General features: G+C 45.7%; 1 protein-coding gene across 1 annotated transcript in view; it reads right to left on the bottom strand.

The window, feature by feature from the left end:
* SEZ6 (seizure related 6 homolog) overlaps positions 1-27,702 on the bottom strand; it is a gene marked incomplete at its 5' end in the record, with an annotated part of 80,267 nt that overhangs the window by 7,682 nt on the left and 44,883 nt on the right. The window contains 9 exons of the mRNA XM_081943954.1: positions 903-1,100; positions 7,107-7,298; positions 14,002-14,196; positions 14,986-15,182; positions 17,607-17,745; positions 18,605-18,799; positions 18,997-19,163; positions 20,333-20,501; positions 21,402-21,587. Of these exons, the coding sequence (XP_081800080.1) occupies positions 903-1,100; positions 7,107-7,298; positions 14,002-14,196; positions 14,986-15,182; positions 17,607-17,745; positions 18,605-18,799; positions 18,997-19,163; positions 20,333-20,501; positions 21,402-21,587 (1,638 nt within the window). The remainder of the gene's footprint in view (positions 1-902; positions 1,101-7,106; positions 7,299-14,001; positions 14,197-14,985; positions 15,183-17,606; positions 17,746-18,604; positions 18,800-18,996; positions 19,164-20,332; positions 20,502-21,401; positions 21,588-27,702) is intronic.

Below are 27,702 nucleotides of genomic sequence, written 5' to 3'. Positions count from 1 at the left end.
CTTGCTTGCCACAATTGTTAAGTGAATCACTGCAGATGTTAACTTGGTCACACAGTCGTTAAGTGAATCTGGCATCCATATTGATTTTGCTTGTCAGAAGGTCGCAAAAGGGGGATCACGTGACCCTGGGACGCTGCAACCGTCATGAGTACATGCCAGTTGCCAAGCCTCTGAATGCTGAATACGGAGGATGCAACGGTCGTAAATGTAAAAAACAGTCCTAAGGCGTTTTGGGGGGGCCGTTGTAACTTTGAACAGTCACTAAATGAACTGTTGTAAGTCAAGGACCGCCTGAATATGGGGAGTCCTCAACATATGACCAGAATCAGGAGTAGAGTTTCTGTTGCTAAGCAGTTGGATGCACACAAAACAAAGCAGTTGTTAAGTGAGTCGCACCTGATTTTATGACCTTTTCTCCCGTGGTTCTTAAGAAAAACACTGCAGTTGTGAAGTGTTATATATATTTAACAACTATGATTAAACAACTGCAATTAAACAACTACAATTAAACAAATGCAATTAAATATATTAAAGAAATAAACACCGGTAGTCCTCTAATTACGACCACAAGTGAGCCCAACATTGATGTTGCTAAGTGAAACATTTGTTAAGTGAGTTTTGCTCCGTTTTTTACCCTATTTCTGGCCAGGATGGTTAAGCGAATCCTTGCCGTTTTTAAGTGAGTCACCCGGTTGTTAAGTGAATCTGGCTTCCTCATTGACTTTGTGAATCAGAAGGTTGCAAAAGCAGATCACGTGTCCCCTCGGGATATTGCAAGCGTCGTAAACGAACTGTCGTATGTTGAGCACTACCTGGAGTATGTGGGATCTACCCACTCCATGCAGAGGATTCCGGACAGCTGACCCTCATCCCTGTGACCCCCCAGCCCCGCGGAGACTGACCGGCTTTGCAAAGCGGGGGAGGGCCACTCCAGTGCGAGGGGTGCCCAGGCAGGCATCGGAGGACGGTGTTGCCCAGCGGCAGGTAGCCAGTAGCACAGGTGAAGCGCAGGGTAGTCCCGGTTTGGTAGAGCCGCTTTTCAGGGTGCTGAGTGCTGTGTTCAGGTCCACCTGGATTGGTGCAGGGTTCATACACCTCGGCTGGAAGAAGAGAACGGCAGGGTAATGATTTAAGAGCTGACCGGCAAAGCTGGCTGGGGAATTCTGGGAGTTGAAGTCCGCCAGGCTTAAAGATGCCAAGGTTGGAGACCCCTGATTTAAGAGCTGACCAACTGCTATGATGATATAATGCTAGGAATGAGTCAGCAAGGTTTGGGGGCTGATATCACTTTAAGAACCTGTAATAAGAAGAGGCTCGTCTCTTTATCTATCTATCTATCATCTATCTATCTATCTATCTATCTATCTATCTATCTATCTATCTATCTATCTATCTATCTATCTATCTATCATCTATCTATCTATCTATCTATCTATCATCTATCTATCATCTATCTATCTATCTATCTATCTATCTATCTATCTATCTATCATCTATCTATCTATCTATCTATCATCTATCTATCATCTATCTATCTATCTATCTATCTATCTATCTATCTATCTATCTATCATCTATCTATCTATCTATCTATCTATCTATCATCTATCTATCTATCTATCTATCATCTATCTATCTATCTATCTATCTATCTATCTATCATCTATCTATCTATCTATCTATCTATCTATCTATCTATCTATCTATCTATCATCTATCTATCTATCTATCTATCATCTATCTATCTATCATCTATCTATCTATCTATCTATCTATCTATCTATCTATCTATCTATCTATCATCTATCTATCTATCTATCATCTATCTATCTATCTATCTATCTATCTATCATCTATCTATCTATCTATCTATCATCTATCTATCTATCTATCTATCTATCTATCTATCTATCTATCTATCATCTATCTATCTATCTATCATCTATCTATCTATCTATCTATCTATCTATCTATCTATCTATCTATCTATCTATCATCTATCTATCTATCTATCTATCTATCTATCTATCTATCTATCTATCTATCATCTATCTATCTATCTATCATCTATCTATCTATCATCTATCTATCTATCTATCTATCTATCTATCTATCTATCATCTATCTATCTATCTATCATCTATCTATCTATCTATCTATCTATCTATCATCTATCTATCTATCTATCATCTATCTATCTATCTATCTATCTATCATCTATCTATCTATCTATCATCTATCTATCTATCTATCTATCTATCTATCATCTATCTATCTATCTATCATCTATCTATCTATCTATCATCTATCTATCTATCTATCATCTATCTATCATCTATCTATCTATCTATCTATCATCTATCTATCTATCTATCTATCTATCTATCTATCTATCTATCTATCTATCTATCATCTATCTATCTATCTATCATCTATCTATCTATCTATCTATCTATCTATCATCTATCTATCTATCTATCATCTATCTATCTATCATCTATCTATCTATCTATCTATCTATCATCTATCTATCTATCTATCATCTATCTATCTATCTATCTATCTATCATCTATCTATCTATCTATCTATCTATCTATCTATCTATCATCTATCTATCTATCATCTATCTATCTATCTATCTATCTATCTATCTATCTATCTATCTATCATCTATCTATCTATCATCTATCTATCTACTATCTATCTATCTATCTATCTATCTATCTATCTATCTATCTATCTATCATCTATCTATCTATCTATCTATCTATCATCTATCTATCTATCATCTATCTATCTATCTATCTATCTATCTATCATCTATCTATCTATCATCTATCTATCTACTATCTATCTATCTATCTATCTATCTATCTATCTATCTATCATCTATCTATCTATCTATCTATCTATCTATCTATCTATCTATCTATCTATCATCTATCTATCTATCTATCTATCATCTATCTATCTATCTATCTTTCTATCTTTCTATCTATCTATCTATCATCTATCTATCTATCTATCTATCTATCATCTATCTATCTATCTATCTATCTATCTATCTATCATCTATCTATCTATCTATCTATCTATCTATCTATCTATCTATCTATCATCTATCTATCTATCATCTATCTATCTATCTATCTATCTATCTATCTATCTATCTATCATCTATCTATCTATCTATCTTTCTATCTTTCTATCTATCTATCTATCATCTATCTATCTATCTATCATCTATCTATCTATCTATCTATCTATCTATCTATCTATCTATCATCTATCTATCTATCTATCTATCTATCATCTATCTATCTATCTATCTATCTATCTATCTATCTATCTATCTATCTATCTATCTATCTATCTATCTATCATCTATCTATCTATCTATCTATCTATCTATCTATCTATCATCTATCTATCTATCTATCTATCTATCTATCATCTATCTATCTATCATCTATCTATCTATCTATCTATCTATCTATCTATCTATCTATCATCTATCTATCTATCTATCATCTATCTATCTATCTATCTATCTATCTATCTATCATCTATCTATCTATCTATCTATCTATCTATCTATCTATCTATCATCTATCTATCATCTATCTATCTATCTATCTATCTATCTATCTATCTATCATCTATCTATCTATCTATCTATCTATCTATCTATCTATCTATCATCTATCTATCTATCTATCTATCATCTATCTATCTATCTATCTATCTATCATCTATCTATCTATCTATCTATCTATCTATCTATCTATCTATCTATCATCTATCTATCTATCTATCTATCTATCTATCATCTATCTATCTATCATCTATCTATCTATCTATCTATCTATCTATCTATCTATCATCTATCTATCTATCTATCATCTATCTATCTATCTATCTATCTATCTATCTATCTATCTATCTATCTATCTATCTATCTATCTATCATCTATCTATCTATCTATCTATCTATCTATCTATCTATCATCTATCTATCTATCTATCATCTATCTATCTATCTATCTATCTATCATCTATCTATCTATCTATCTATCATCTATCTATCTATCTATCTATCTATCTATCTATCTATCTATCTATCATCTATCTATCTATCTATCATCTATCTATCTATCATCTATCTATCTATCTATCTATCTATCTATCTATCTATCATCTATCTATCTATCTATCTATCTATCATCTATCTATCTATCTATCTATCTATCTATCTATCTATCTATCTATCTATCATCTATCTATCTATCTATCATCTATCTATCTATCTATCTATCTATCATCTATCTATCTATCTATCTATCTATCTATCTATCTATCTATCTATCTATCTATCTATCTATCATCTATCTATCTATCTATCATCTATCTATCTATCTATCATCTATCTATCTATCTATCATCTATCTATCATCTATCTATCTATCTATCTATCATCTATCTATCTATCTATCTATCTATCTATCTATCATCTATCTATCTATCTATCATCTATCTATCTATCTATCTATCTATCTATCTATCATCTATCTATCTATCTATCATCTATCTATCTATCATCTATCTATCTATCTATCTATCTATCTATCTATCTATCATCTATCTATCTATCTATCATCTATCTATCTATCTATCTATCTATCATCTATCTATCTATCTATCTATCTATCTATCATCTATCTATCTATCATCTATCTATCTATCTATCTATCTATCTATCATCTATCTATCTATCATCTATCTATCTACTATCTATCTATCTATCTATCTATCTATCTATCTATCTATCTATCTATCTATCTATCTATCTATCTATCTATCATCTATCTATCTATCATCTATCTATCTATCTATCTATCTATCTATCATCTATCTATCTATCATCTATCTATCTACTATCTATCTATCTATCTATCTATCTATCTATCTATCTATCTATCTATCATCTATCTATCTATCTATCTATCTATCTATCTATCTATCATCTATCTATCTATCTATCTATCTATCATCTATCTATCTATCTATCTTTCTATCTTTCTATCTATCTATCTATCATCTATCTATCTATCTATCTATCATCTATCTATCTATCTATCTATCATCTATCTATCTATCTATCTATCTATCTATCTATCTATCTATCTATCTATCATCTATCTATCTATCATCTATCTATCTATCTATCTATCTATCATCTATCTATCTATCTATCTTTCTATCTTTCTATCTATCTATCTATCATCTATCTATCTATCTATCTATCATCTATCTATCTATCTATCTATCTATCATCTATCTATCTATCTATCTATCTATCTATCTATCTATCTATCTATCATCTATCTATCTATCATCTATCTATCTATCTATCTATCTATCTATCATCTATCTATCTATCTATCTTTCTATCTTTCTATCTATCTATCTATCTATCTATCATCTATCTATCTATCTATCTATCTATCTATCTATCTATCTATCTATCATCTATCATCTATCTATCATCTATCTATCATCTATCTATCTATCTATCTATCATCTATCTATCTATCTATCTATCTATCTATCATCTATCTATCTATCTATCTATCTATCTATCTATCTACCTACCTACCTACCTACCTACCTATCATCTATCTATCTATCTATCTATCTATCTATCTATCTATCTATCTATCTATCTATCTATCTATCATCTATCTATCTATCATCTATCTATCTATCTATCTATCTATCATCTATCTATCTATCTATCTATCTATCTATCTATCTATCTATCTATCTATCTATCTATTATCTATACTTCCGTGCTGTAACTGCTGATTGCTGTTTGTTTGAGGTCTGACTAAAGTATGTGTATGTATATATTCTTTGTAGATAAAAAGAGGAAGCCCTCGACTTACAACCGTTCATATAGCGACCAGTCAAAGTTACAACGGCACAGGAAAAAAGAGACTTATGACTGTTTTTCACACTTATGACCATTCCAGCATCCCCATTGGTCATGTGATCAAAATTCAGACACTTGGCAGCTGACTCGTATTTATGACTGTTGCAGTGTCCGGGGTTCACATGATCCCCTTTTGCGACCTTCTGACGAGCAAAGTCCATGGGGGAAGTCAGATTCACTTAACAACAGTGTTACTAACTTAACAACTGCAGTGATTCGCTTAACAACCGTGGCAAGGAAAGTCGTAAAACAGGATGAAACTCATTTACCAACTGTCTTGCTTAGCGATGGAAATGTTGGGCTCAATTACGGTCATAAGTTGGAGGACTACCTGTATACTGATTTAAGTTAAATCCAAGGGTCATTTTCTATATCAGCACAAGCTATCCTCGATTTATGACCACAATTGAGCCAAACATTTACGTTGCTAACTGAGATATATATTAAATTGTTTTGCCCCATTTTATGACCTCTCTTGACATAGTTTGTTGAGTGAATCAATGCAGTTGTGAAATGACCCTTGGACTTTGCTCGTCGGAAGGTCGCAAAAGGGATCAAGTGACCCCAAAGAAACTGTGATCGTCATCAATGTGAGTCAGTTGCCAAGTGTCTCAATTTTGATCATGGACCACGGGGATGCAGGAAGGGTCATAAGTGTGAAAACCGATCATGACCCTTTTTTCTGTGCTGTTGTAACTTTGAACGGTCATTAAATGTCGTATAGGCGAGCACTATCGGTATTTTTCACCTTAACAACTTTACAATGTGTGGACTTCAACTCCCAGAATTCCTCAGCCAGCAAAGGAATTCTGGGAGTTGAAGTCCAGCCATCTTAAAAGTTGCAAGGTTGAGAAACCCTGGTTTTTTTTAAAAGGCCGAAGGGTTTCTCCCTTGGCCGAGTAAAAAAATCTAAAAAATCAACGGGCAAAATCAGAACTGGGCCAGAGAGGAGTTTGAATTTGTCAGAGTGACTATGTGAGACATCCCAGCAGCAAATACAGGAAACAGAGGTTTTTTATTTAAATAGGGGATTTCTTTGATCTCTGTTCATCGCCCAAGCGAACCTCTCGCCTTCCTCTTGGGCGGAAGACCCCCCCCCCAGACTCAACTTACGGATGCATTTGGGCAGCCGGTCACTCCACTTGGGACCGCCGGCCGGCCGGTCGTGACAGACGAGCTCCCCAGTGCCGACCAGAAGGTATCCTTTGTTGCAGAGGAATTGGATGGCCGAGCCCACCGGGAACTTGTTGGCGGAGACCACGCGACGGCTGTGTTCCACGTCTCCGGGGTCTGGACAAGCGGTCACTAAGAGAGACAAAGAGGGAACCAGTAAGCAGGCAAGGGGAGACCCCGGGGCAATTGGGAGGGGTCTGCGTTCAGAAGCCAGGGCACATGGCTGGCAGTGAACTGTCCCCTGAGCCCAAAAGCCTGGGATGAACAGTATTTCACAGTAGTTCGCCAAATGGCCCGTGATTGAAGAGCCTGCGCCCCATTGGTCGGTGCAAACATTTGGGGGCCAAACAGCGGAGCCGAAATGGTAGAGGTGAATGGCTGGGGCGGAACCCTGGGGGCGAAAAAGGGGCGGCGAAGGGTATGGGAACAGTCCATTCCAGCACAGGAAGGGTTGCGCAGACACCCCCGCCTCCACCCCATCTTTTAGAAGCAGTCCTCGACTTATGTCCATAATCCATTTATGACCTGGAATAATAATAATAACAATAACAACAACCCCTCCTTGTCGTGGTGGAGGGGCTTGTGCGCTCTAGTGATCCTAAGGGCTACGCTGAACAGGTGCAACCATATCAGACAGGTCTTAGGTGAAGGGCCAGACAAAATTTGCTTCACAACCCATTCAAACATGAAGAATATGAGAAAAATGAAATTTATGCCGGCTGAACCGTCGCCCGGATTAACAAGGGTTCCATTGGATGCTATGGCTCCTGGGCATTCTGCGCGAAATGAGCTACTGGGCTCAGCTCCCTCTGCTAGGCAACCAGGCCATGGAGCTGACAAGCTACTGGAAGAAAAAGCAAAAAAGCAAAAAATCTGGACCAGGGGAGAAAACATCTCTATTATGGAAGCTTACTATCAGTCTGAGCCAGAAAAACGTGGATTTCAAAAACGAATGTATCAAATTTGGAAGGTGAACCACATGGACTGTGATATCAGTGAACAAAGGCTAATGGACCAATGACGTGTAATTCTGAGCCACAAATTTTTCACTATAGCAAAATTAACAGGAATCGAAGAGAAAGCAACTAATGGTCTGAGTATACCAACAAAGAAGAGTAACATCAAGAATGATTTGCAGACTCAAGAGCAAACTGAGGGAGAAAGAGAGGAAGAGGCTGCTGAAATGGATGAAGATAAAGAACAAGGAAGCACTGAAGAACAAGCACCAACAGATAGTGCTCAACTAGCTGAGAAAATAAAGCATCAAATGGAAGATGCTGAAAGACAAGTTTGCCAAAGCTGAACCAAGAGAACCGGAAAGAATTGAGAAATGTACTTAAAAAGGTCAATGAAGCTGTGCAAACCATTCAAACCACTACATTAACTGAAACAAACCAGCTGATGTATGCAGCAGCCTTCATAACCACCAAAGAATTGGGTTTTTCTACAGTCGCTCAACCTCAATTTGCAAGTCCCGGTATTTTGTGATTTTTTTCTTGCTATTTATCTTCAATTTGTGAATCACCAGGTATTGCAATGTCAATGAACCAAACTTTTTTCTTTTCAACTATTGTTATATCAGGTGTGTTGTGGGCCAAGTGCCTGTCAGTTTGGATTCTGAAGTCCCACAAGATCTTGCCTTTCTCATTCTCTAAACCCTTCTCAACCTGATGGTCCCAGTGGTACTTTTATAAGCTGTTCCAAGTAGGGTGTTTTTTTTTTTAGAGTCAGAATGTTCAAGTCAGGTAAATTTAGACTTTCCAAATAGCGAGGTAGCCCTTTAGGTATTGCTCCAAGGGCTCCGATTACAATCGGGACAACACATGATTTCTTTTTCCACAGTTGCTCAACCTCAATTTGCAAGTCCCGGTACTTTGTGATTTTTTTCTTGCTGTTTATCTTCAATTTGTGAATTGAATTATTTTTATTTTATTATTATTATTATTATTATTATTATTATTATTATTATTATTATTATTATTATTATTATTATTATTATTATTGTTGTTGTTGTTGTTGTTGTTGTTGTTGTTGTTGTTGTTATTGCATCAACAGAATTGTATCACAGCGGCCAGTTGTTTCGCCAGATTTGGCATTGATTACTAGTCGGGCCCCACCCAGGGGCCTAGGACGTCGTAACGTATTTTCGTAATATGTGTGCGGATCCTAGCAGTGCGGCCTTTTGCATTTGACTGATGGTGATTTTGTCAATTTTTAACTGTTTTAAATGTAATTCCAGTGCTTTTGGAATAGCTCCCAGTGTGCCGATTACCACTGGAATTGCCACTGCTGGTTTGTGCCATAATCGTTGGATTTCGATTTTTAGGTCCTGGTATTTCGCGATTTTTTCATCTTCCTTCTCGGCGACCCTGCTATCACCTGGTATTGCGATGTCTATGATTGTAACCTTATTTTTCTCAACCAGTGTGATGTCTGGTGTATTATGCGCCAGTATTTTATCCGTTTGTATGCGAAAATCCCACAGGATTTAATAATTTTTATTTCGCAATTTTTCTTTCCATATCTCTATCATGAGTAGGAGATCTGTGGCATTATCCATATAACTAGAATCAATATTTGATACAATATACACATTCAACCTTATGAATATATACAACCTTATGCACATTTCCAATTCTTATTCCTATCGCCTAGCCATTCATACCAGAGGTGGCTTCCTGTTCGGTCCGGCTGAATAGATAGTAACTCAGCCGGACACGCACCCAAATGGGTTCCATCCTCGGGACTGCGATCTTGATTTTCAGTTCTGCACATGCGCAGAACAATCTTCATTGAAAAAATGTGCGCATGCGCAGACTGTTTTAGATGCAAATACGCAAGAACGTGCATCTGGGTGTGTGTGTGTGAGAGCGAAGCTAGCATGCACACGTCAAATGTTTTGTGCGCCGAACTGGTAGCAATGCAGGCAGGACCCCCCCACCCTGATTCATACCATTTCTCCCACCCTGCATCGTATTCCAAATCATCCTCTACTGTGAGTTTGTCCATTTCTGCACAATCGTATATTGTTTGGATTACTAAGCCCTCTGGCGGAATACTATCTTTCTTCCAATATTGCGCAAAAGCAATCCTTGCAGCCGTTATTACGTGTAACATCAAATACTTTAACTTTCTATTGTATTTCACCTTCATTATCTCTAGGAGAAACATTTCCGGTTTGAACTCTGACATTTAGTGAACTCCTGCAGTGGAATTATTAACATATATATATATATATGTATACTCTCACACATATACATGCACGCACATATATGTACCGGTACAACACAACACAGACACACACACAAAACACACACACACATATTGAGAGAGCAAGAGCTGGAAGGGACCTTGGAGGACTTCTAGTCCAATCCCCTGTTCAAGCAGGAGAACCTATACTATTTCAGATCTCTCTCTCTCTCGTCCGTCTGTCTGTCTGTCTGTCTGTCTGTCTGTCTGTCTGTCTGTCTGTCTGTCTGTCTGTCTGTCTGTCTGTCTGTCTGTCTGTCTATCTATCTATCTATCTATCTATCTATCTATCATCTATCATCTATCATCTATCTATCTATCTATCTATCTATCTATCTATCTATCTATCTATCTATCTATCTATCTATCTATCTATCATCTATCATCTTTCTCTCTCTCTGTATCTATATCTATCTCTTTATCTATCTCATCTTTCCCTCTGTCTCTCTCTCTCATCTCTCTCATCTCTCTCATCTCTCTCTCTCTCTCTCTCTCTCTCTCACACACACACACACACACACAGAGTTCTCAGCTTATAATCCCAATTGAGTGCATAATTTCGGTTGAGGTAGTTTTGTCCCCTTTTACAACCTTTCTCACCACAGTTGTTAAGCGAAGCACTGAAGTTGTTAAGTGAGGAACATGGTTGTTCAGCGAATCTGGCTTCTCTCATTGACTTGGCTTGTCAGATGGTCGCAAAAGGGGACGATGTGACCCCGTTCGCGGCGACCGTCATAAATGCAAGTCAGTTGCCCAGCATCTGAATTTTGGTCCCGTAACCACAGGGAGGCTGTAACAGTCGTAAGTGTGAACAATGGTCCTAAGTCATTTTTTCAATGCCATCATAACTTCGAGCGGTCACTAAACGAATGTAAGCCAAGGAGGGTCCCCTGTACATCAAGGGACAGGATAAAAACGAGGCAGGAAGTAATGAATGTGTAGAGATGGCCGTCAAGTTACAACAGGAACGGAGCCTGCCCATCATGGACATAACTTGCGACAGTCATAAAATGGGTTTGATCATATTTTTGGCAGCGGTCAGTCATTAAGCAGAACGCTGTTTCCCCAATGCTTCCTTCGGATATTCCAGGCGATCCCCTCATCAGCCAGGAGGGGGAGCTCTTAACACACCCAACATACAGCCAACAATGGTTTTACAAGCACAATGGAGGAGCTTTAAGGAAATGTCACCCCCCACGTGGATGCACCTGCTATTGCCCCCTCCCCGAATGCTTCTGCCATTGGGGTCCTCCCTCCTTCCTTCTTACTCAAGAAGATCCTCCTTAGGAAGACTCTAAATCAGGGGGGTCCAACCCTGGCTGCTTGAAAACTTGTGAACTTCAACTCCCAGAATTCCCCAACCAGCCTATGGAATTCTGGGAGTCGAAGTCCTTAGAGCAGAGGGGACCAACTCTGCTTGGAGACGTGGAGACTTCAACTCCCAGAATACCCCAGCCAGTATATGCATACATGCTTACTGGGGAGTTCTGAGAGTTGAAGTCCACACAAGTCTTAAAGGGACCAAGATTGCACACCCTGCTCTAAATTTTTGGAAAGTAGCTGTTCATCAACACTCAGTCTGGCTCCTCTGAAAAGTCAAAGGGGCGGCTCAACATCGCTGATTGCCACCTTAAAATGTGGGGCACTTTTCTGGGGGTAATTGTGGCATGATTCCCCCTCCCCCCTCTGAAAGGCAGAGGATTTAAAATGCTTACAGTTTCATTGTTCAGGATGCTAAAGAGGAGAGAACCATCCACCTCCCTCCCTCCCCCCCCCTCTCTCACACGGACATGGCTCAAGGGCCATCCCAAGTCCCTGGTGCAGCCGATTGGGTGGGGGGGATGACCCAGAAGGAGCCGCTCTCCAGTGGGGCTGTCCGGGGCTGGGGGTGGGCTGGAGAGGGTGAAGGGGGCAGCCCTAAGCATGGGAGATCAAAGCTCCTCCCTTGTTTCATTTCTAGGCTGCCCATCTCAGCAAGGGACTCTGGCCAGCTTCGAACCATCTTAAAATACATTTAAAACCCATGGAGGAAAGCGTGTGCGAGCACACTCACAGACCCCCCCCCCCCGGCACAGGCACAACAATGGGAAGGCAAAGGACTGCATGTAAACAGGGAACAGACAGAGTGATGATGTTCCCTAGTTGGGTCATGAAACGCCTGCAATAAAACAACCAAGGACCTCAGAGTCCTCTTCCCCTTCCTTCCCTCCTTCCTTCCTGTCTTTCTTCTTCCCTCCCTCCCTCCTCTTCCTCTTCTGTCCTTTCTCCCTCTCTCCCATCCTCTCCTCTCCCATCCTCTCCTCTCCTTCCTTCCTTCCTTCCTTCCTTCCTTCCTTCCTTCCTTCCTGTCTTTCTTCTTCCCTCCCTCCCTCTTCTGTCCTTTTTCCCTCTCCCATCCTCTCCTCTCCTTCCTTCCTTCCTTCCTTCCTTCCTTCCCTCCTTCCTTCCTGTCTTTCTTCTTCCCTCCCTCCCTCCTCTTCCTCTTCTGTCCTTTCTCCCTCTCTCCCATCCTCTCCTCTCCCATCCTCTCCTCTCCTCTCCTTCCTTCCTTCCTTCCTTCCTTCCTTCCTTCCTTCCTGTCTTTCTTCTTCCCTCCCTCCCTCTTCTGTCCTTTTTCCCTCTCCCATCCTCTCCTCTCCTTCCTTCCTTCCTTCCTTCCTTCCTTCCCTCCTTCCTTCCTGTCTTTCTTCTTCCCTCCCTCCCTCCTCTTCCTCTTCTGTCCTTTCTCCCTCTCTCCCATCCTCTCCTCTCCCATCCTCTCCTCTCCTCTCCTTCCTTCCTTCCTTCCTTCCTTCCTTCCTTCCTTCCTTCCTTCCTTCCTGTCTTTCTTCTTCCCTCCCTCCCTCTTCTGTCCTTTTTCCCTCTCCCATCCTCTCCTCTCCTTCCTTCCTTCCTTCCTTCCTTCCTTCCCTCCTTCCTTCCTGTCTTTCTTCTTCCCTCCCTCCCTCCTCTTCCTCTTCTGTCCTTTCTCCCTCTCTCCCATCCTCTCCTCTCCCATCCTCTCCTCTCCTCTCTTCCTTCCTTCCTTCCTTCCTTCCTTCCTTCCTTCCTTCCTTCCTTCCTGTCTTTCTTCTTCCCTCCCTCCCTCTTCTGTCCTTTTCCCCTCTCCCATCCTCTCCTTTCCTTCCTTCCTTCCTTCCTTCCTTCCCTCCCTCCCTCCTTTCTCCTATTCCTCCTCCTCCTTTCCATAGCACTGAGGGTGGGTAATGAAACGCCTGCAAGGAAACCACAGGAAGCTCTACGGGCTACACATTTATTTCTGTCACGAGTACGCAATTTAAAAAGGGGAAAATTCTCTTGGAAAAGTTGTCTAATTTTCACCTGAAAAAAAGGATTAATATGCTTCCAGATGTTCCTGTGGTTTACAGAAATCTCTCTTTCACTTTCCTTCCCTTCTTCATCCATTTCCTTCCTTTCCTTTCCGTTCTGTTCCTCTCCTTTTTATCTTCCTTTCCTCTCCTCTCCTTTCCTTCCCTTTTTGTCTTCCTTCCCTTTTTCCTTTCCTTTCTTCCCTTCTTTCTCCTTCCTCCCTTCCCTGCTTCCTTTCTCCCTCCCATCCCCAGACCTCCCCCACTCCCCCCCTCACCTCTCTGGCAGGAGGGCAGGTCCCCGCTCCACGCCAAGTCCCAGTGGCACATGAGAATCTCGGTGCCCACCAGCTCGTAGCCAGGGTAGCAATGGTAGGTGACCACGGCCCCGTGGATGAGCTCCGGGTGCGAGGTGGTCTTCCAGCCGTTGGGGATTTCCGGCAGCTCCGGGCAGGTGTCGTTGCGGGGAACCTCTGGCAGGGGAGAAAGACGGTGGGAGGCTGGGGAGGGGACCCCTTGGCATCTGATTTGGGGACAAGAGCCTCTTCCCCAATGGGAAGCTCCCCCTCCTGGCTGCCTCAACTGGGTGTCCAAAGATAGTCCTCGACTTACGACCATGATTCGGGCCAAGATTTCCATTGCTAAGCAATGCAGTTGTTAAGTGAGTTGAGCCCCACATTACGACCTTTCCTGCCACTGTTGTTAAGTGAATCCCTGCAGTCATTATGTTAGTAGCACGGTTGTTAAGTGAATCTAGAATTCCCCCCTTCACTTTGCTGGCCAGAAGATCAATGGGGAGGGGGGATTCACTTAACAACCACTAACGTAACAACTGCAGTGATTCACTTAACAACCGTGTTCCTTACTTAACAACTGAGTGATTCACTTAATAAGCATGTTCCTCTCAACTGCAGTGATTCACTTAAGAACCGTGTTCCTAAATTAACAACTGCAGCAATTCACTTAACAACTGAGTTGCTAATTCAACAGCTGCAGTGATTCACTTAAGAACTGTGTCCCTAACTTATCAACTGCAGTGATTCACTTAACAACTGAGGCAAGAAAGGTCGTAAAACAGGGCAAAATTCATTGTACAACTGGGTTAATTAGCCATGAAAATTTTGGCCTTCATTTGTGGTCATAAGTCAAGGACTACCTGTAATTGCAATCCCCCCCTCTGCCCCCCCCTCCCGGTGCATGTTGGAAGCTGAGCCGCAAAGGCCGTCTGGAGGGTCTCCCGGGAAGGCAGCTGCTCCACTTACCCGCGAAATGGATGATGAAGCCATGCCGGTAACCCACGGCGCTGCTCCCGGGATCCGACTGGAACTGGACGGTGACATCCGCCATGGAGGTGAAGAGCTGGAAATGCCGGTGGGAGCCTGAGTACTGGCCCAGGATGCGGGCCGTCAGGTCGTCCCCGTCGTAGAAGGTCAGGGTGTCGCCTTGGCCGAGACGCAACCTTTAAGGACAAGCGGGGGGGGGGGAGGAAAAGGGGGCTGCCTCAGCAAGGGGGCCCTTTGATGTCTTCCTAGCAAATCACAAGGAAGAAAATCCAAACGTTGGCTTATAAATGGGATTTTATTCTGCATTTCTCTCAGCCTGATCCTCATTCCCCCACTCCCTTCGAGCACTGATGATGGTACCTAATTGGGTCATGAAACGTCTGCAAGGAAACCTCCCAACTCAGAAAGCACCCTTCGGTCCTCCTCCTCCTCCATCATTCCTCCTCCTCTCTGCAAACCCCTCTCCCTTCTGGCACTGATGATGTTCCCTAGTTGGGTCATGAAACGTTGCAAGGAGACCGCCCAGCTCACAGAGCCCCAGAGATCCCAGAGTCCAACCCTCAGCTACAAATCTTCTGTTGAGAAGAATCTTGATCAGCTGGGCCCAGATCTCCCTCTTCCATGGCAGCCACGAAGGGAGGGAAGTCTCTCAAACAAAGCGGAAGGAAGGAAGGAAGGAAGGAAGGAAGGAAGGAAGGAAGGAGAGAGAGAGAAATCCCTTCTGACTCTGCCCATCTCCTTTTCTCTCAACCCAACCTTCTCAAGTGGACGTTTCTCACGCTTCCTCACATCCCGCCCCCCCCCAAATACAAATCCACTTGGCCGTCCTGGTTGCCACCGGTGGGCCTGGCTGGGCTGCCCCGGGCGCCCGAAGACACGCGTGGCTGTCTGGCAGCCTTCCCTCCTAGACTGCCTTCTACCGTTACGGGAATCCCGTCGGGGAAGGTGGAGAAATGTTCAAAACCAGGGAGGCAAATAAAGGCTCCGCCTCCCCTTCGGACCCCTCGCAAACCCCAGGAGACACCCAGGGTGCGGGTGGCTGGGCGTGGCTCTCTCTCTGGCTGGCTGGCTGGCTGGCTGGGTTGTGTGTGTGGGGTGCTTGGGTTGTGCGTGTTGTGTGTCTGTGTGCATTTGTGTGTTGTGTGTGCTGTGTGTTGTGTTGTGTGCGTTGTGTGTGTGCGTGTGTATGTTGTGTGTGTGTACATGTGTCTGTGTTGTGTGTGCGTTGTGTGCGCGCGTTGTGTGTGTGTTGTGTTGTGTGTTGTGTTGTGTGTGCATTGTGTGTTGTGTGCGTGCATGTGTATCCGTTGTGTGTGCATTGTGTGTGTGTGTGTGTGTTGTGTGTGTTCTATGTATGTATGCATGTGTGTCTGTGTTGTGTATGCGTTGTGGGTGCGTTGTGGGTGCGCATGTGTGTGTTGTGTGTGCATTGTGCGTGTGTACATGTGTGCGCGTTGTGTGCGTGCGTTGTGTTTGTGCATTGTGTGTGTTTGTGCGTTGTGCGTGTGTACATGTGTGCGCATGTTGTGTGTGCGTTGTGTGTGTTGTGTTTCTGTGTTGTGTGTGTGTTGTGTGTGCATTGTGTGTTGTGTGTGTGCATGTGTGTCTGTGTTGTATGTGCGTTGTGTGTGTGCATTGTGTGTGCATTGTGTGCAATGTGTGTGTGCATGTGTGTCTGTGTTGTGTGTCTGTGTGTGAATGTGTGCGTGTTGCGTGTGCATTGGTGTGCGTGCCAGGCCCTCCCTGGTTTGGGTTGCCAGGCAGGATTGGCAGGCATTCCCTAGCCATCCATCAAGTCTTCTGGTGTTTTACTAGAATTAGAGAGTGACAAAATAAAAGGGACCCTGGAGGTCTTCTAGTCCAACCCCCCTGCTCAAGCAGGAGACCTTCCCCTACTTCAGACAAACTGTTTTATTATTTTATTTAGAAAATCTAGATTGCCACCTATTCACACCTGGGGACTCAAGGCGGCTTACACAAATATAAAAACATCACATATATAACACTGAAACTGATAGAAGGAAATAATCAAATAATAAACCCTCCCTACTTCCTTCCCTCCCTCCTCCCCCCCATCTTTTCTTCCTTCCCTCCCTACTTCCTTCCCTCCCTCCTCCCCCCCATCTTTTCTTCCTTCCCTCCCTAATTCCTTCCCTCCTGCCCATCTATCTTTCCTTCCTTCCCTACTCCTCCCCATCCTTCCCTCCTTCCATTCCTTCCCTCCTCCTCCCCATCTTTCCTTCCTTCCCTATTCCTCCCCATCTTTCCTTCCTTCCTTCCTTCCCTACTCCTCCCCATCCTTCCCTCCTTTCTTCCATTCCTTCCCTCCTCCTCCCCATATTTCCTTCCTTCCCTCCCTAATTCCTTCCCTCCTGCCCATCTATCCTTCCTTCCTTCCCTACTCCTCCCCATCCTTCCCTCCTTCCTTCCTTCCATTCCTTCCTTCCTCCTCCCCATCTTTCCTTCCTTCCCTACTCCTCCCCATCCTTCCCTCCTTCCATTCCTTCCCTCCTCCTCCCCATCTTTCCTTCCTTCCTTCCTTCCTTCCTTCCTTCCTTCCTTCCTTCCGAAAGAGGGGAAGAGAGAAGCAGTCCACTCACACACGTATCTCCAACATGATGCGCTTGTCCTCTTCTACGTGAAGCCCCCAGATGCAATCCTGCCCCTTTCCGTACGGTTCGGGCCAGTTGGGGGACAAAAGCACTCCGGAGGCATCCGTGATCTCCCCGCTGCACACGGCTGTTGGGGACACGCGTGAGAAAAAGGTCATACGTGTGCATTGCCAACGCTCGGGTTTTAGATCCCTGTCTGAGTTTCTAGCTTTTTGTTTTAAAATTCAGTACAAGTGACATTTCTCTCCCTCAGGAGGGAGGGAAGGAAGGAGGGAAGGAAGGGAGGATAGAAGTGTTGAAGAAGGAATGACAGAAGCTGGGGGTGGAGTTAAAAGAGCCCTCAGCCCAGAATCCCTGAGTAGCTGCAAGCGGACTAAACTCAGCCCCGTGAATTCAGTTCAGGCTTATCCAGCTCTTAGAAGTTGCCCACCAGGAGTTGAGGCGATTCCTGGGCTTAGGCTTTTAGCCATGAATCAGTTTAATGGACAATACGGACGGACGGATGGAAGGAAGGAAGAAGAGGGAGAGAGGAAGAGGGAGGGAAGGAGATATAGGGAAAAAGAATGAAGGAAATGAAGGGATGGGGGAGGGAGGAGATGAATGAAAAGAGGAAGGAAGGAAGGAAATGGAGAGAGGAAGGGAGGAGGGAAGGAAAGAATGAAAAGAGGAAAGAATGAAAGAAATGAAGGGGGGAGGGAGGAGATGAATGAAAAGAGAAAGGAAGGAAGGAAATGGAGAGAGGAAGGGAGGAGGGAAGGAAAGAATGAAAAGAGGAAGGAATGAAAGAAATGAAGGGGGGAGGGAGGAGATGAATGAAAAGAGGAAGGAAGGAAGGAAGTGAAAGAAAAAAGATGAGTAGGAAAGAAGTTGGGAAAAGGAATGGAAGAACCTGTGTGTGGGGAGGTGGAGTCAAAAGAGGAAGCAGCCTAGAATCCTTAAGTCGCCACAAGGGAGCCAACTCTTGTCATTTCCTTCCCCTCCCTCACCTCGGCAGGCTGGCTCCGTCTCGTTCCACTGGGGGTTGGAGGGATCCACGCACTCGATGATGACCGAGCCTTGCTCCAGGGTGTAGCCGGGCTCACAGGTGAACTCCACGGTGGTGCCCACTTTGTAGCTCCCGCTGCTGGAGGTGAAGTTGCCGTACTTGACAAAGGGCTCGTAGCAGTGACCGGGACGGAAAGCTGCAAAGGGCAGAGCAGGGAGAAGGAGGGCTTGGTCTGGTCCCTGCTGGATGCCGGACTACAGCTCCCATCAGCCTCAGCCAGCACAGTTGAAGTTGGGAAGGGACCTTAGAGGTCTTCTAGTCCAACCCGCTGCAATAGCATCCAAGGGGGAGCCTTGGGGGGACGAGGGACCCCAGCTCCTCTTGGCCACTCACCCTCATAGCGCAGGGCCACGCCGGCAGCCACGCCGCCACTATCCGTGGAAAACTCGACGAAGAAGCCACGGCTGGTGCTGACCAACCCCTCGATGGGCAGATACTCCACCTCGTAGGAGTCGTACACTGGGGGCGCATCGATGTTGTTGCCATTACGGATGATCAGCCTGCAACCAAGAGGGGCGCATTAACTTCCTGAGGGTCTCAAGAATTCCAAGACTTGGGGCAAGAGAGAGGGTCCAAAACTGGGACCCCAGTTGTGCGATGGCCCCTTGCTTACGCGTGTTGCGATGCGAGGGAAAAAATGAGTTTGATGACAGGCAGTCCCCGACTTACGACCGCAATGGGGGCCAAATTTTCCACGCTAAGCAAGGCAGCTGCGTTTTGCCCCGTTTTACGACCTTTCTTGCCACGTCAATCCCTGCAGTTGTTAAGTGAGTCACACAGTCATTAAGTGAATCAGGATTATCCCCGTTGACTTTGCTTGCAAAAGGGGATAGCGCAATCCTGGGACTTTGCAACCGTCATAAATAGGAGCCAGTTGCCAAGCAGACGAATTTTGATCACGTAACTATGGGGACGTTGAAATGGTTGTAAGTGTGAAAAATGGCCATAAATCCCTTTTTAAGTGCCCTTTTCACTTTAAATAGTCAGGAAATGAATGGCTGTAAGTCAAGGACCATCTATCCATGGCAGTGAATAGAATCTTCATTGTTTTACTCATCCTCTGTGGATGCCCCAACGGGATGCTGGGATGATTAGTCTGAGGAGGATGAACGCTGTCTCGGGGGGGGGGGGGGCAGCTTTTGACCAGTCAGGTTGTAGACTGGAAATGCTATTGCCCTAGAATAGGTTTCTTCACCTTGCCTGCTTCAATAAGGTGGCTGGACTTCCACTCCCAGAATCCCCCAGCCACCATGATTTAAGAGGGAAGGGCTTCCACTCCCAGAATCCCTCAGCCAACATCCTTTAAAGGGATAGACTTCCACTCCCAGAATCCCCCAGCCAGCCATGCTTTAAGAGGGGTGGGCTACCACTCCCAGAATCCCCCAGCCATCATGCTTTAAGAGGGGTGGACTTCCACTCCCAGAATCCCCCAGCCAGCCTGCTTTAAGAGGGGAGGGCTTCCACTCCCAGAATCCCCCAGCCATCATGCTTTAAGAGGAGTGGGCTTCCACTCCCAGACTCCCCCAGCTAGCAAGGGGCACTCTCTTTCACCTTAATTACCTCAAAGGGCCGTGGCGAGAAAGCAGCCAAGGTCCTAGCAAACCACCAGCCTGAGCAGAACCCCTCGGCAGCCCCCCATCCCTTGCCCTCCTGTCCTCTGAGGGCTCACCTGTCGTCATCCTCTGCCAAGGAGACCTTCTCGAAATGCAGGTGTAGCCGCTGCCCAGGGGGCGCCTCCAGCACCCAGTGGCAGGTCAGGTTGTTGCTGTAGTTGGCCGGGAAGCCTGGCGACACGATGCGCCCGGTGGTGGCATTCTGGATCACCCCTCCACACGCCGCTGCAAGAAGAGCACGGAAGGGGCAATATCAGACTGTCCAGGACCTGAACTCCTAAGCAACCCTTGGCTCCATTTCTTGAGAAAGATATAATTTTATTAGAGATAAAATGTATTGCAGGTGTGCATAGCCAGAACCGAGAATCGTGCGCCAAAATCCCTAAGTTCTACTTTCCCACCCTCTAACTGTCCCTCGCTGCCCACTGCACTGTAACCAATCCGGCATGTAAGACGTTTTCATAACGGTCTCTCCGAGCACCGCCTGGTAAGCCTCTCCCTTCTTTTTCCAGCTGCCTGACCTTGAGGCTGCGTCTCGAGGTGGTACAGTCTCTACTTTCAATTCCCCAAGCGTCACCTTCCTCGTCCCCACCTTCCCCACGATTCATGGCACTCTGTCATTGTGTAACAGCGAAGCACAGCAAGATTAGGGTGACAGCTGACAGGCAACGCGAATTGGGGTCCAGGTCTGGCGTGGGAAACCCCCTCCCCTGCTCTGCTGCCCCAATTCCCAGCTGACTCACCGATGCAGGTGGATGGAGGAAGAATGGAGAAAAGAGGAAGAAAGGAAGGTGGGAAGGAAGGAAAGAAGGAATGAAGAAAAGGGAGGGAGAAAGGAGATGGATGGAGGAAGAATGGAGAAAAGAGGAAGAAAGGAAGGCAGGAAGGAAGAAAAGAAGGAATGAAGAAAAGGGAGGTAGAAAGGAGATGGATGGAGGAAGAATGGAGAAAAGAGGAAGAAAGGAAGGCGGAAAGGAAGGAAAGAAGGAATGAAGAAAAGGGAGGGAGAAAGGAGATGGATGGAGGAAGAATGGAGAAAAGAGGAAGAAAGGAAGGCGGGAAGGAAGGAATGAAGAAAAGGGAGGGAGAAAGAGATGGATGGAGGAAGAATGGAGAAAAACTCACCGATGCAGGTAGGCTCCTGGATGCTCCAGAAGGGATGGGTGGCATTGAGGCATGCCAGGCAGGGCTTCCCCACCAACTGGTAGCCGACAGCGCAGGAGAAGCACGCTCGGCCCCCTGGGTGAGTGCTGGTGACAGAGACATCGCCGTACACCGGCCGCGCAGGGAAGGCACAACTCAGCAAGTACGCTGGACATGGAGGAGAGACGCGGACAGTAGCTTAATGCAGGCGTCCCAATCCCCGGTCTGTGGACCAGCACCGGGTTGTGGCGTATCAGAAACCAGTCCGCGCAAACAAGCAAAGTCCCACCCACAGGATTCAAGCAGCATGTGAAACCACACGGAAATACCTCTCTCCATGGAACTGGTCCCTGCTGGTCCCAAGGTTGAGGGCTGTTGGTTTAGTGCAGGGGTGTCAAACTCAGTTTCATTGAGGGCCCTGTCAGGGCTGTGGCTGACCTCAGGGGATGGGTGGGCGTGGGCAACTGGGTGGGCATGGCCAGCTTGATGCCACTCGCTGGGCGTGGCTGACTGGGTGAGCATGTTTGATTGGGTGGGCGTGGCCAGTTTGCCAGTCAAGGTTTTTTATTTTTTAATGCAAATTTTAGATATTATAGGAACAAAGCATTGTCTGAGTCTTTTCTTTTACAACCTCTCAGTTCCATCATCCTTTTGACATCATAGTTTTCATTTTCACTTTCAGCCAAATTATTCCATTATTTTCCATCTTTATAGTTATTTTTCCTTAATACATAAACAAAATCTTCAATTTTCCCCTTTAAAGTTACCCCAAATTTTCCTTTTCTTATTTCCTCCCTTGGTGTATTTTGCTATAAACAGCACCCATCCTCTCATTCAATTGAAGCATAGAGAGCATTTCTTTCCATTTTTTTTCTACCATGATCAATATACCATCATTTCTTTATTTCTTAATTAGTTGCGTCACCATAACAATCTTACCACTATTCTCTTTCATCTACTAATGCAACTCTTTTCCCCTTCCTTCCTCTTTTCACCGTTTTCTCTTGGGCTCCCCAAAAGTCCCGGTTTTAATTCTTTTCCTTCTTCTCCCTCTTTCCCCTAACTTCTTCTTTTTCTTTTCCCTGTTTTTGTGGCTGTTGTATCTTTTATTCAGAGCATTTACTTTTATTGTTCTAGTCACTTTCTCCAGGGTTTTCCCTGTTCTCCTCCTTCCCTTCCTATTTTGTGGTTCCTTTTTTGGGAGATCCCCCCCTTCAGTCACTGTCCAAACTGCTGGCATGTTTCCTCTCTGGAATGGGTAGACTGGGCCGAAGCCATGCTGACCAGCTGTCTCCTCTTTGTACTGGGTAAACTGGGCTGAACCGATGCGGGCCGGGCCATTACATTTTCCAGGACGGCCCTGTGGGCCGGATCTGCAGGCCTTGTGTTTGACACCCCTGGTCAGTCCTGAGCACTAAAGTCCATGGCTAAAACAACCCCCTGTCCATCGTCCTGGGCAACTGTGCTCTTCCCCATCCCTTGTTCTCTGCCACATCAGAGGCAGCATCTATTCCAGGACTGTCTGCTCGACCCACGTTGCAGAGGCCAAGGCCTAAACCCAGTGCCTCCCGCCTGCAAATGCGACGCCGGTAGTCCTCGACTTACGACCAGAATCGAGCCCCAAATTTCCACTGTTAGGCGAGAGAGTTGCTCTGCCCTGTTTTACAAACTTTCTTGCCACGGTTGTTAAGTAAATCGCTGCCGTTGGTAAGTTAGTCACACGGTCGTTAAGCGAATCTGGCTTCCCCCGTTGGCTTTGCTTGTCGGACGGTTGCGAAAGGGGATCCCGTGACGCCCAGGATGCTGCGTATTTACGACCGTTCCTGTGTCCTAAGATCAAGTGATTCCCCTTTTGTGACAAGCAAGTGTCCCAATTAGCAATAGAGGTTTGGGGCACAATGTGGTTGTAAGTTGAGGAATACCTATACTCTAGGGGGCGCTGCTCATCTCCGTTTCAAAGCCGAAGAGCCAGCGCTGTCCGAAGACGTCTCCGTGGTCATGTGGCTGGCATGATCAACACCGAAGGCGCATGGAACACTGTTCCCTTCCCGCCAAAGGTGGTTCCTATTTTTCTACTTGCATTTTTACATGCTGTCGAACTGCTAGGTTGGCAGAAGCTGGGACTAGTCACGGGAGCTCACTCCGTTACATGGCGCTAGGGATTCGAACCGCTGAATGGCCGACCTTTCTGATCGACAAGCTCAGCGTCTTAGCCACTGAGCCACCACAACCCTCTACAACTAATTTTACTTTATCGCAAAGCTGCATGAACAGAATCTTGCAGGTCTGAAAATACGATTCTCTCACTGTCTCCTTTGCAGTCTGGGAAACTAGGGAAGGTTTCTTCGGAGCTCCTTTTTTTGCCCATTATGCAGCTGAGGGTTTGGCTGTCTCTTATCTGTCAGCATCTTTTCATCCCGCCTTCCAAGGTCTTTCTCACACCCCCAAGACAGTATCCTCTACGCCAGGGGTCCCCAAACCTACGGTCTATGGTCCACTACCAGACTGCAACACATTCGGAAACAAACTGTGCAAGCAGTGGTGGGATTCAAATTTTTTTACTGTGGGCGTGGCTTGGTGGACATGGCTTGGAGGATGTGGCAGGGGAAGGATACTGCAAAATCTCCTTTCCCTCTTCATGCCAGGGGAAGGATACTGTAAAATGTCCATTCACTCTTCATTCCAGGGGAAGGATACTGCAAAATCCCTAATTCCTGCGCATTCCAGAAGAAGGATTACTGCAAAATCTCCTTTCCCTCTTCACGCCAGGGGAAGGATACTGTAAAATCTCCTTTTCCTCTTCACTCCAGGGGAAGGATACTGCAAAATCTCCTTTCCCTCTTCACTCCAGGGGAAGGATACTGCAAAATCTCCTTTCCCTCTTCACTCCAGGGGAAGGATACTGCAAAATCCCTAATCCCTGCCCACTCCAGGGGAAGGATACTGCAAAACCTCCTTTCCCTCTTCACTCCAGGGGAAGGATACTGCAAAATCTCCATTCCCTCCCAATCAGCTGGGACTTGGGAGGCAGAGAATAGATGGGGCAGGGCTAGTCAGAGGTGGTATTTACCGGTTATCCAAACTACTCAAAGTTTCTGCTACCGGTTCTCCACAACTGGTCAGAACCTGCTGACTGCATGACGCTTCCTTAGTGTGAATGGCATGTGCATTCACCCGCTGCTTGTGCAAATGGAGTTGCTTGTGTGCGCATGTGCCTGCCACTCCCACAGAACCGTCCCTTCTTCCAGGCTGCCAAGTTGGAAAGGTTGGGGACCACTGCTGTACGCTGCAGCCTGGGAAATGTGGGGGTTTCTAATGCATCCCGTCTGGTGGACACCAGGTTGGGGATCCTGGCCTGGCATAACACACTTGTCCAATACGAGTAGTAAGGCTGTGTGAAGCTGACCACTCTCTTTGCAAGCAGGGTGAAGGAGGACATCTCTGTCCCTTGGATGCAGTGGTGGGTTATGGCCTGTACGCCCCGGTACGGGCATCCCGGTGCCTGCCGGGTGCACCAGGTACCGTTCCGGTATGGTGCTCTGGGGAGGCCACCTGCCCACCTGCGCCCCTTCCGGTATCTGAGGTTTTAGGGGCTTCCGCGCATGGAGTGTACGGTGCCTGCGTGACGCTTCGCCGAGCATCTGGACCATCGCGGAGGCGTCATGGAGCGTCCCAGGAGGTAAGTATGCATGTGCACAATGCACGCATTCATGTGGTAGAAGGTGGCCCAGTTGCACCGTACCAGTTGCACCAGGATCCAGAACCCACCACTGCTTGGATGATGGGATGGCAGAGAAATTCCAGCAGCGTTATCTGTAGACAGGTACGGTGACAGCTGTCCTCCCCCCTCCCTGCCCCCACTCTGTGCAAATTGTGTTAATTGTTGGGGCCAATTACCTCCTCATTAGACGCTGCTTCTTCGGAGGTGCCCGCTTTAACCTGGCAGCATCAGCGATTAGCTCCTGCGGCGATTAGCGAGCTTCCAATTAGCTAATTGCTCTACAGCTGCAAGCGAAAATCCTGGCACTGTGGCACACCCTGGAGCTGCTATTGTGGTGTGTGTGTGTGTGTGTGTGCGTGTGTGTACATACGTACATACATGTGTGGCAATGGAGCATTGGGGGCCCTGCCGATGGATTGAAGCATTTGCATTGTGGCCTGTCGGCCGCCGTCCCCTCCAGCAGCCGAATCAGAGGAGGAGGTGTGGGAATCAGGGTCAACATCAAGGCAACCTGGGAGCTCCGAGGGCGAAGAGCGAATGGAGCTGGCAGAGAGAGAGAGAGAGAGAGAGGTGGAGGCTGGGCCGTCCCTCAGCTCTCAGATGGAGCGTCAACAACCCCCAGGTCAGGAGGTGGCTGATGAGGAAGAGGAGGAACAGCTGGGTCCAGTCCCTGATGCGCCAATGGAAAGAAAGGCAGAGGAGAGGAGAACAATGGAAGTCTATGGGCTGGTCCTCGGGACAGAAGAGCCACCGCTGCTAGTGAAGCCCCACCCTAGCTCTGGGGATCAAAGGCAGAGGGCGGAGATGAATAGATGTGCCAGGCAACTATTCATCTCCCTGCCGGACAGACTTCTTAGCCTGCGGTGAGAGAGAAACTTTTTGCCGGGGCTGCCGGAATTCTTAATCATGGAATCTTTTGAGTTCACTTCAAAGGGTTTGTTGTGTTTGGGGAGTTGGGTCAGAACAACTTGCTACATACCCTGGCTGCTCTTTTCTTGACTTACAACCATAATTGAGCCCAAATTTTCTGTTGCTAAGCGAGAAAACCGTTAGCTGAGTTTTGCCCTGTTTTACAACTTTTCTTGCCGCCGTTGCTAAGGGAACAACTGCACAGCAACACAGTTGTTAAGGGAATCTGGCTTCCAATGATCACTAAATGAATAGCTGTAACTTTACAGATCAGCAGAGTTGGGACCTTGGAGGTCATCTAGTCGAACCCTCCGCCCAAGCAGGAGACCCTACACAATTTCTGACTGATAGCAGTCCAGTTTCTTCTTGAAAGCCTCCAGGGATGAAGCTCCCACAACTTCCGAAGGCAACTTCTCTTCCATGGGTTGATTGTTCTCACTGTCAGGAAATTCCTCCTTACTTCCAGGTTGAATCTCTCCTTGGTCAGTTTTCATCCATTGTTCCTTCTCTGGCTTTCGGGTGCCTTGGACAATAGCTTGACCCTCTTCCTCCTCTCTGTGGCAGGCCCTCAAATATTGGAAGATGCTCTCCTGTCTCCCCTGGTCCTTCTCTTCCCTAGACTAGCCAGGCCCAGTTCCTGCCACCGTTCTTCTTATGTTTCAGCCTCCAGTCCCCTCATCATCCTGGTTGCTCTTCTCTGCACTTTCTAGTCTCAACATCTTTAGTGTGGTGACCACACTAATATAGTGTGGTGACCAAAACTGAATGTAGTACTCTAGTTGTAGTCTTACTAAGGGTTTATTGAGTGGTATTAATACCTCCCTTGATCTTGATTGTATCCCTCTGTTAATGCAATTGAGGATTGCGTTGGCATTTTTTACTGCCAGTACACACGGTTGGCTCCTATTTAGCTGGTTGTCCACTAAGACTCCAAGGTCCCTCTCCGACTGCTAGTAAGCCTGGTTTTACCCATTCTATATGTGTCCTTTTGACTTTTCTTGCCTAAGTGTAAGACTTGACTTTTCTCTACACTGAATTTGAGGGTGACCTGCATTCAGCAGACCAGACCCAAGGCTTTGAGGGCAGACAGGAGCCGTGTGAAGAAGGCTCTGCATCCAGGATGAAATCCAGCAGGTTCTGACAGGTTCTGGAGAACCAGCAGTGGAAATTTTGGGTAGTTCAGAGAACCGGCAAATACCACATCTGGTTGGCCCCAGAATTGGGAGGGAATGCAGCAGGGGTGGGTTTCAACCGGTACGGCCCAGTACGGCCGTACCAGGTGGTGAAATTTAGCGTGCCTTCCCGTACCCGTTGGTCAGGAGACCCCGTACCAGAACGCTCCCTCCCCTCGTTCGCTCTTTCACTTGCCCCGCCCATCCGCACCACGCTGCCGAAAAGTTCTCAGAAGAAGAACCAGAAGAAGAAACAACTGGTGAGTGGCTGGGGGGGGGGGGGAGGATGTTGGGGAAGAGGGAAGAGGCAGAGGGGCTGTTAGAAGAGTGTGTGCTCAGGCTGTGAGTTTTAAAAATGTCTGAGTGAATCCAGGAAGAGGGAAGAGGCAGAGGGGCTGTTAGAAGAGTGTGTGCTCAGGCTGTGAGTTTTAAAAATGTCTGAGTGAATCCAGGAAGAGGGAAGAGGCAGAGGGGCTGTTAG

Source organism: Natrix helvetica (assembly GCF_964273705.1).
Source record: "Natrix helvetica genome assembly, chromosome: 2".
NCBI lineage: Eukaryota > Metazoa > Chordata > Lepidosauria > Squamata > Natricidae > Natrix > Natrix helvetica.
The sequence above is the reverse complement of the archived record's forward strand: the minus strand, read 5'-3'. Positions and strand labels throughout refer to the sequence as shown.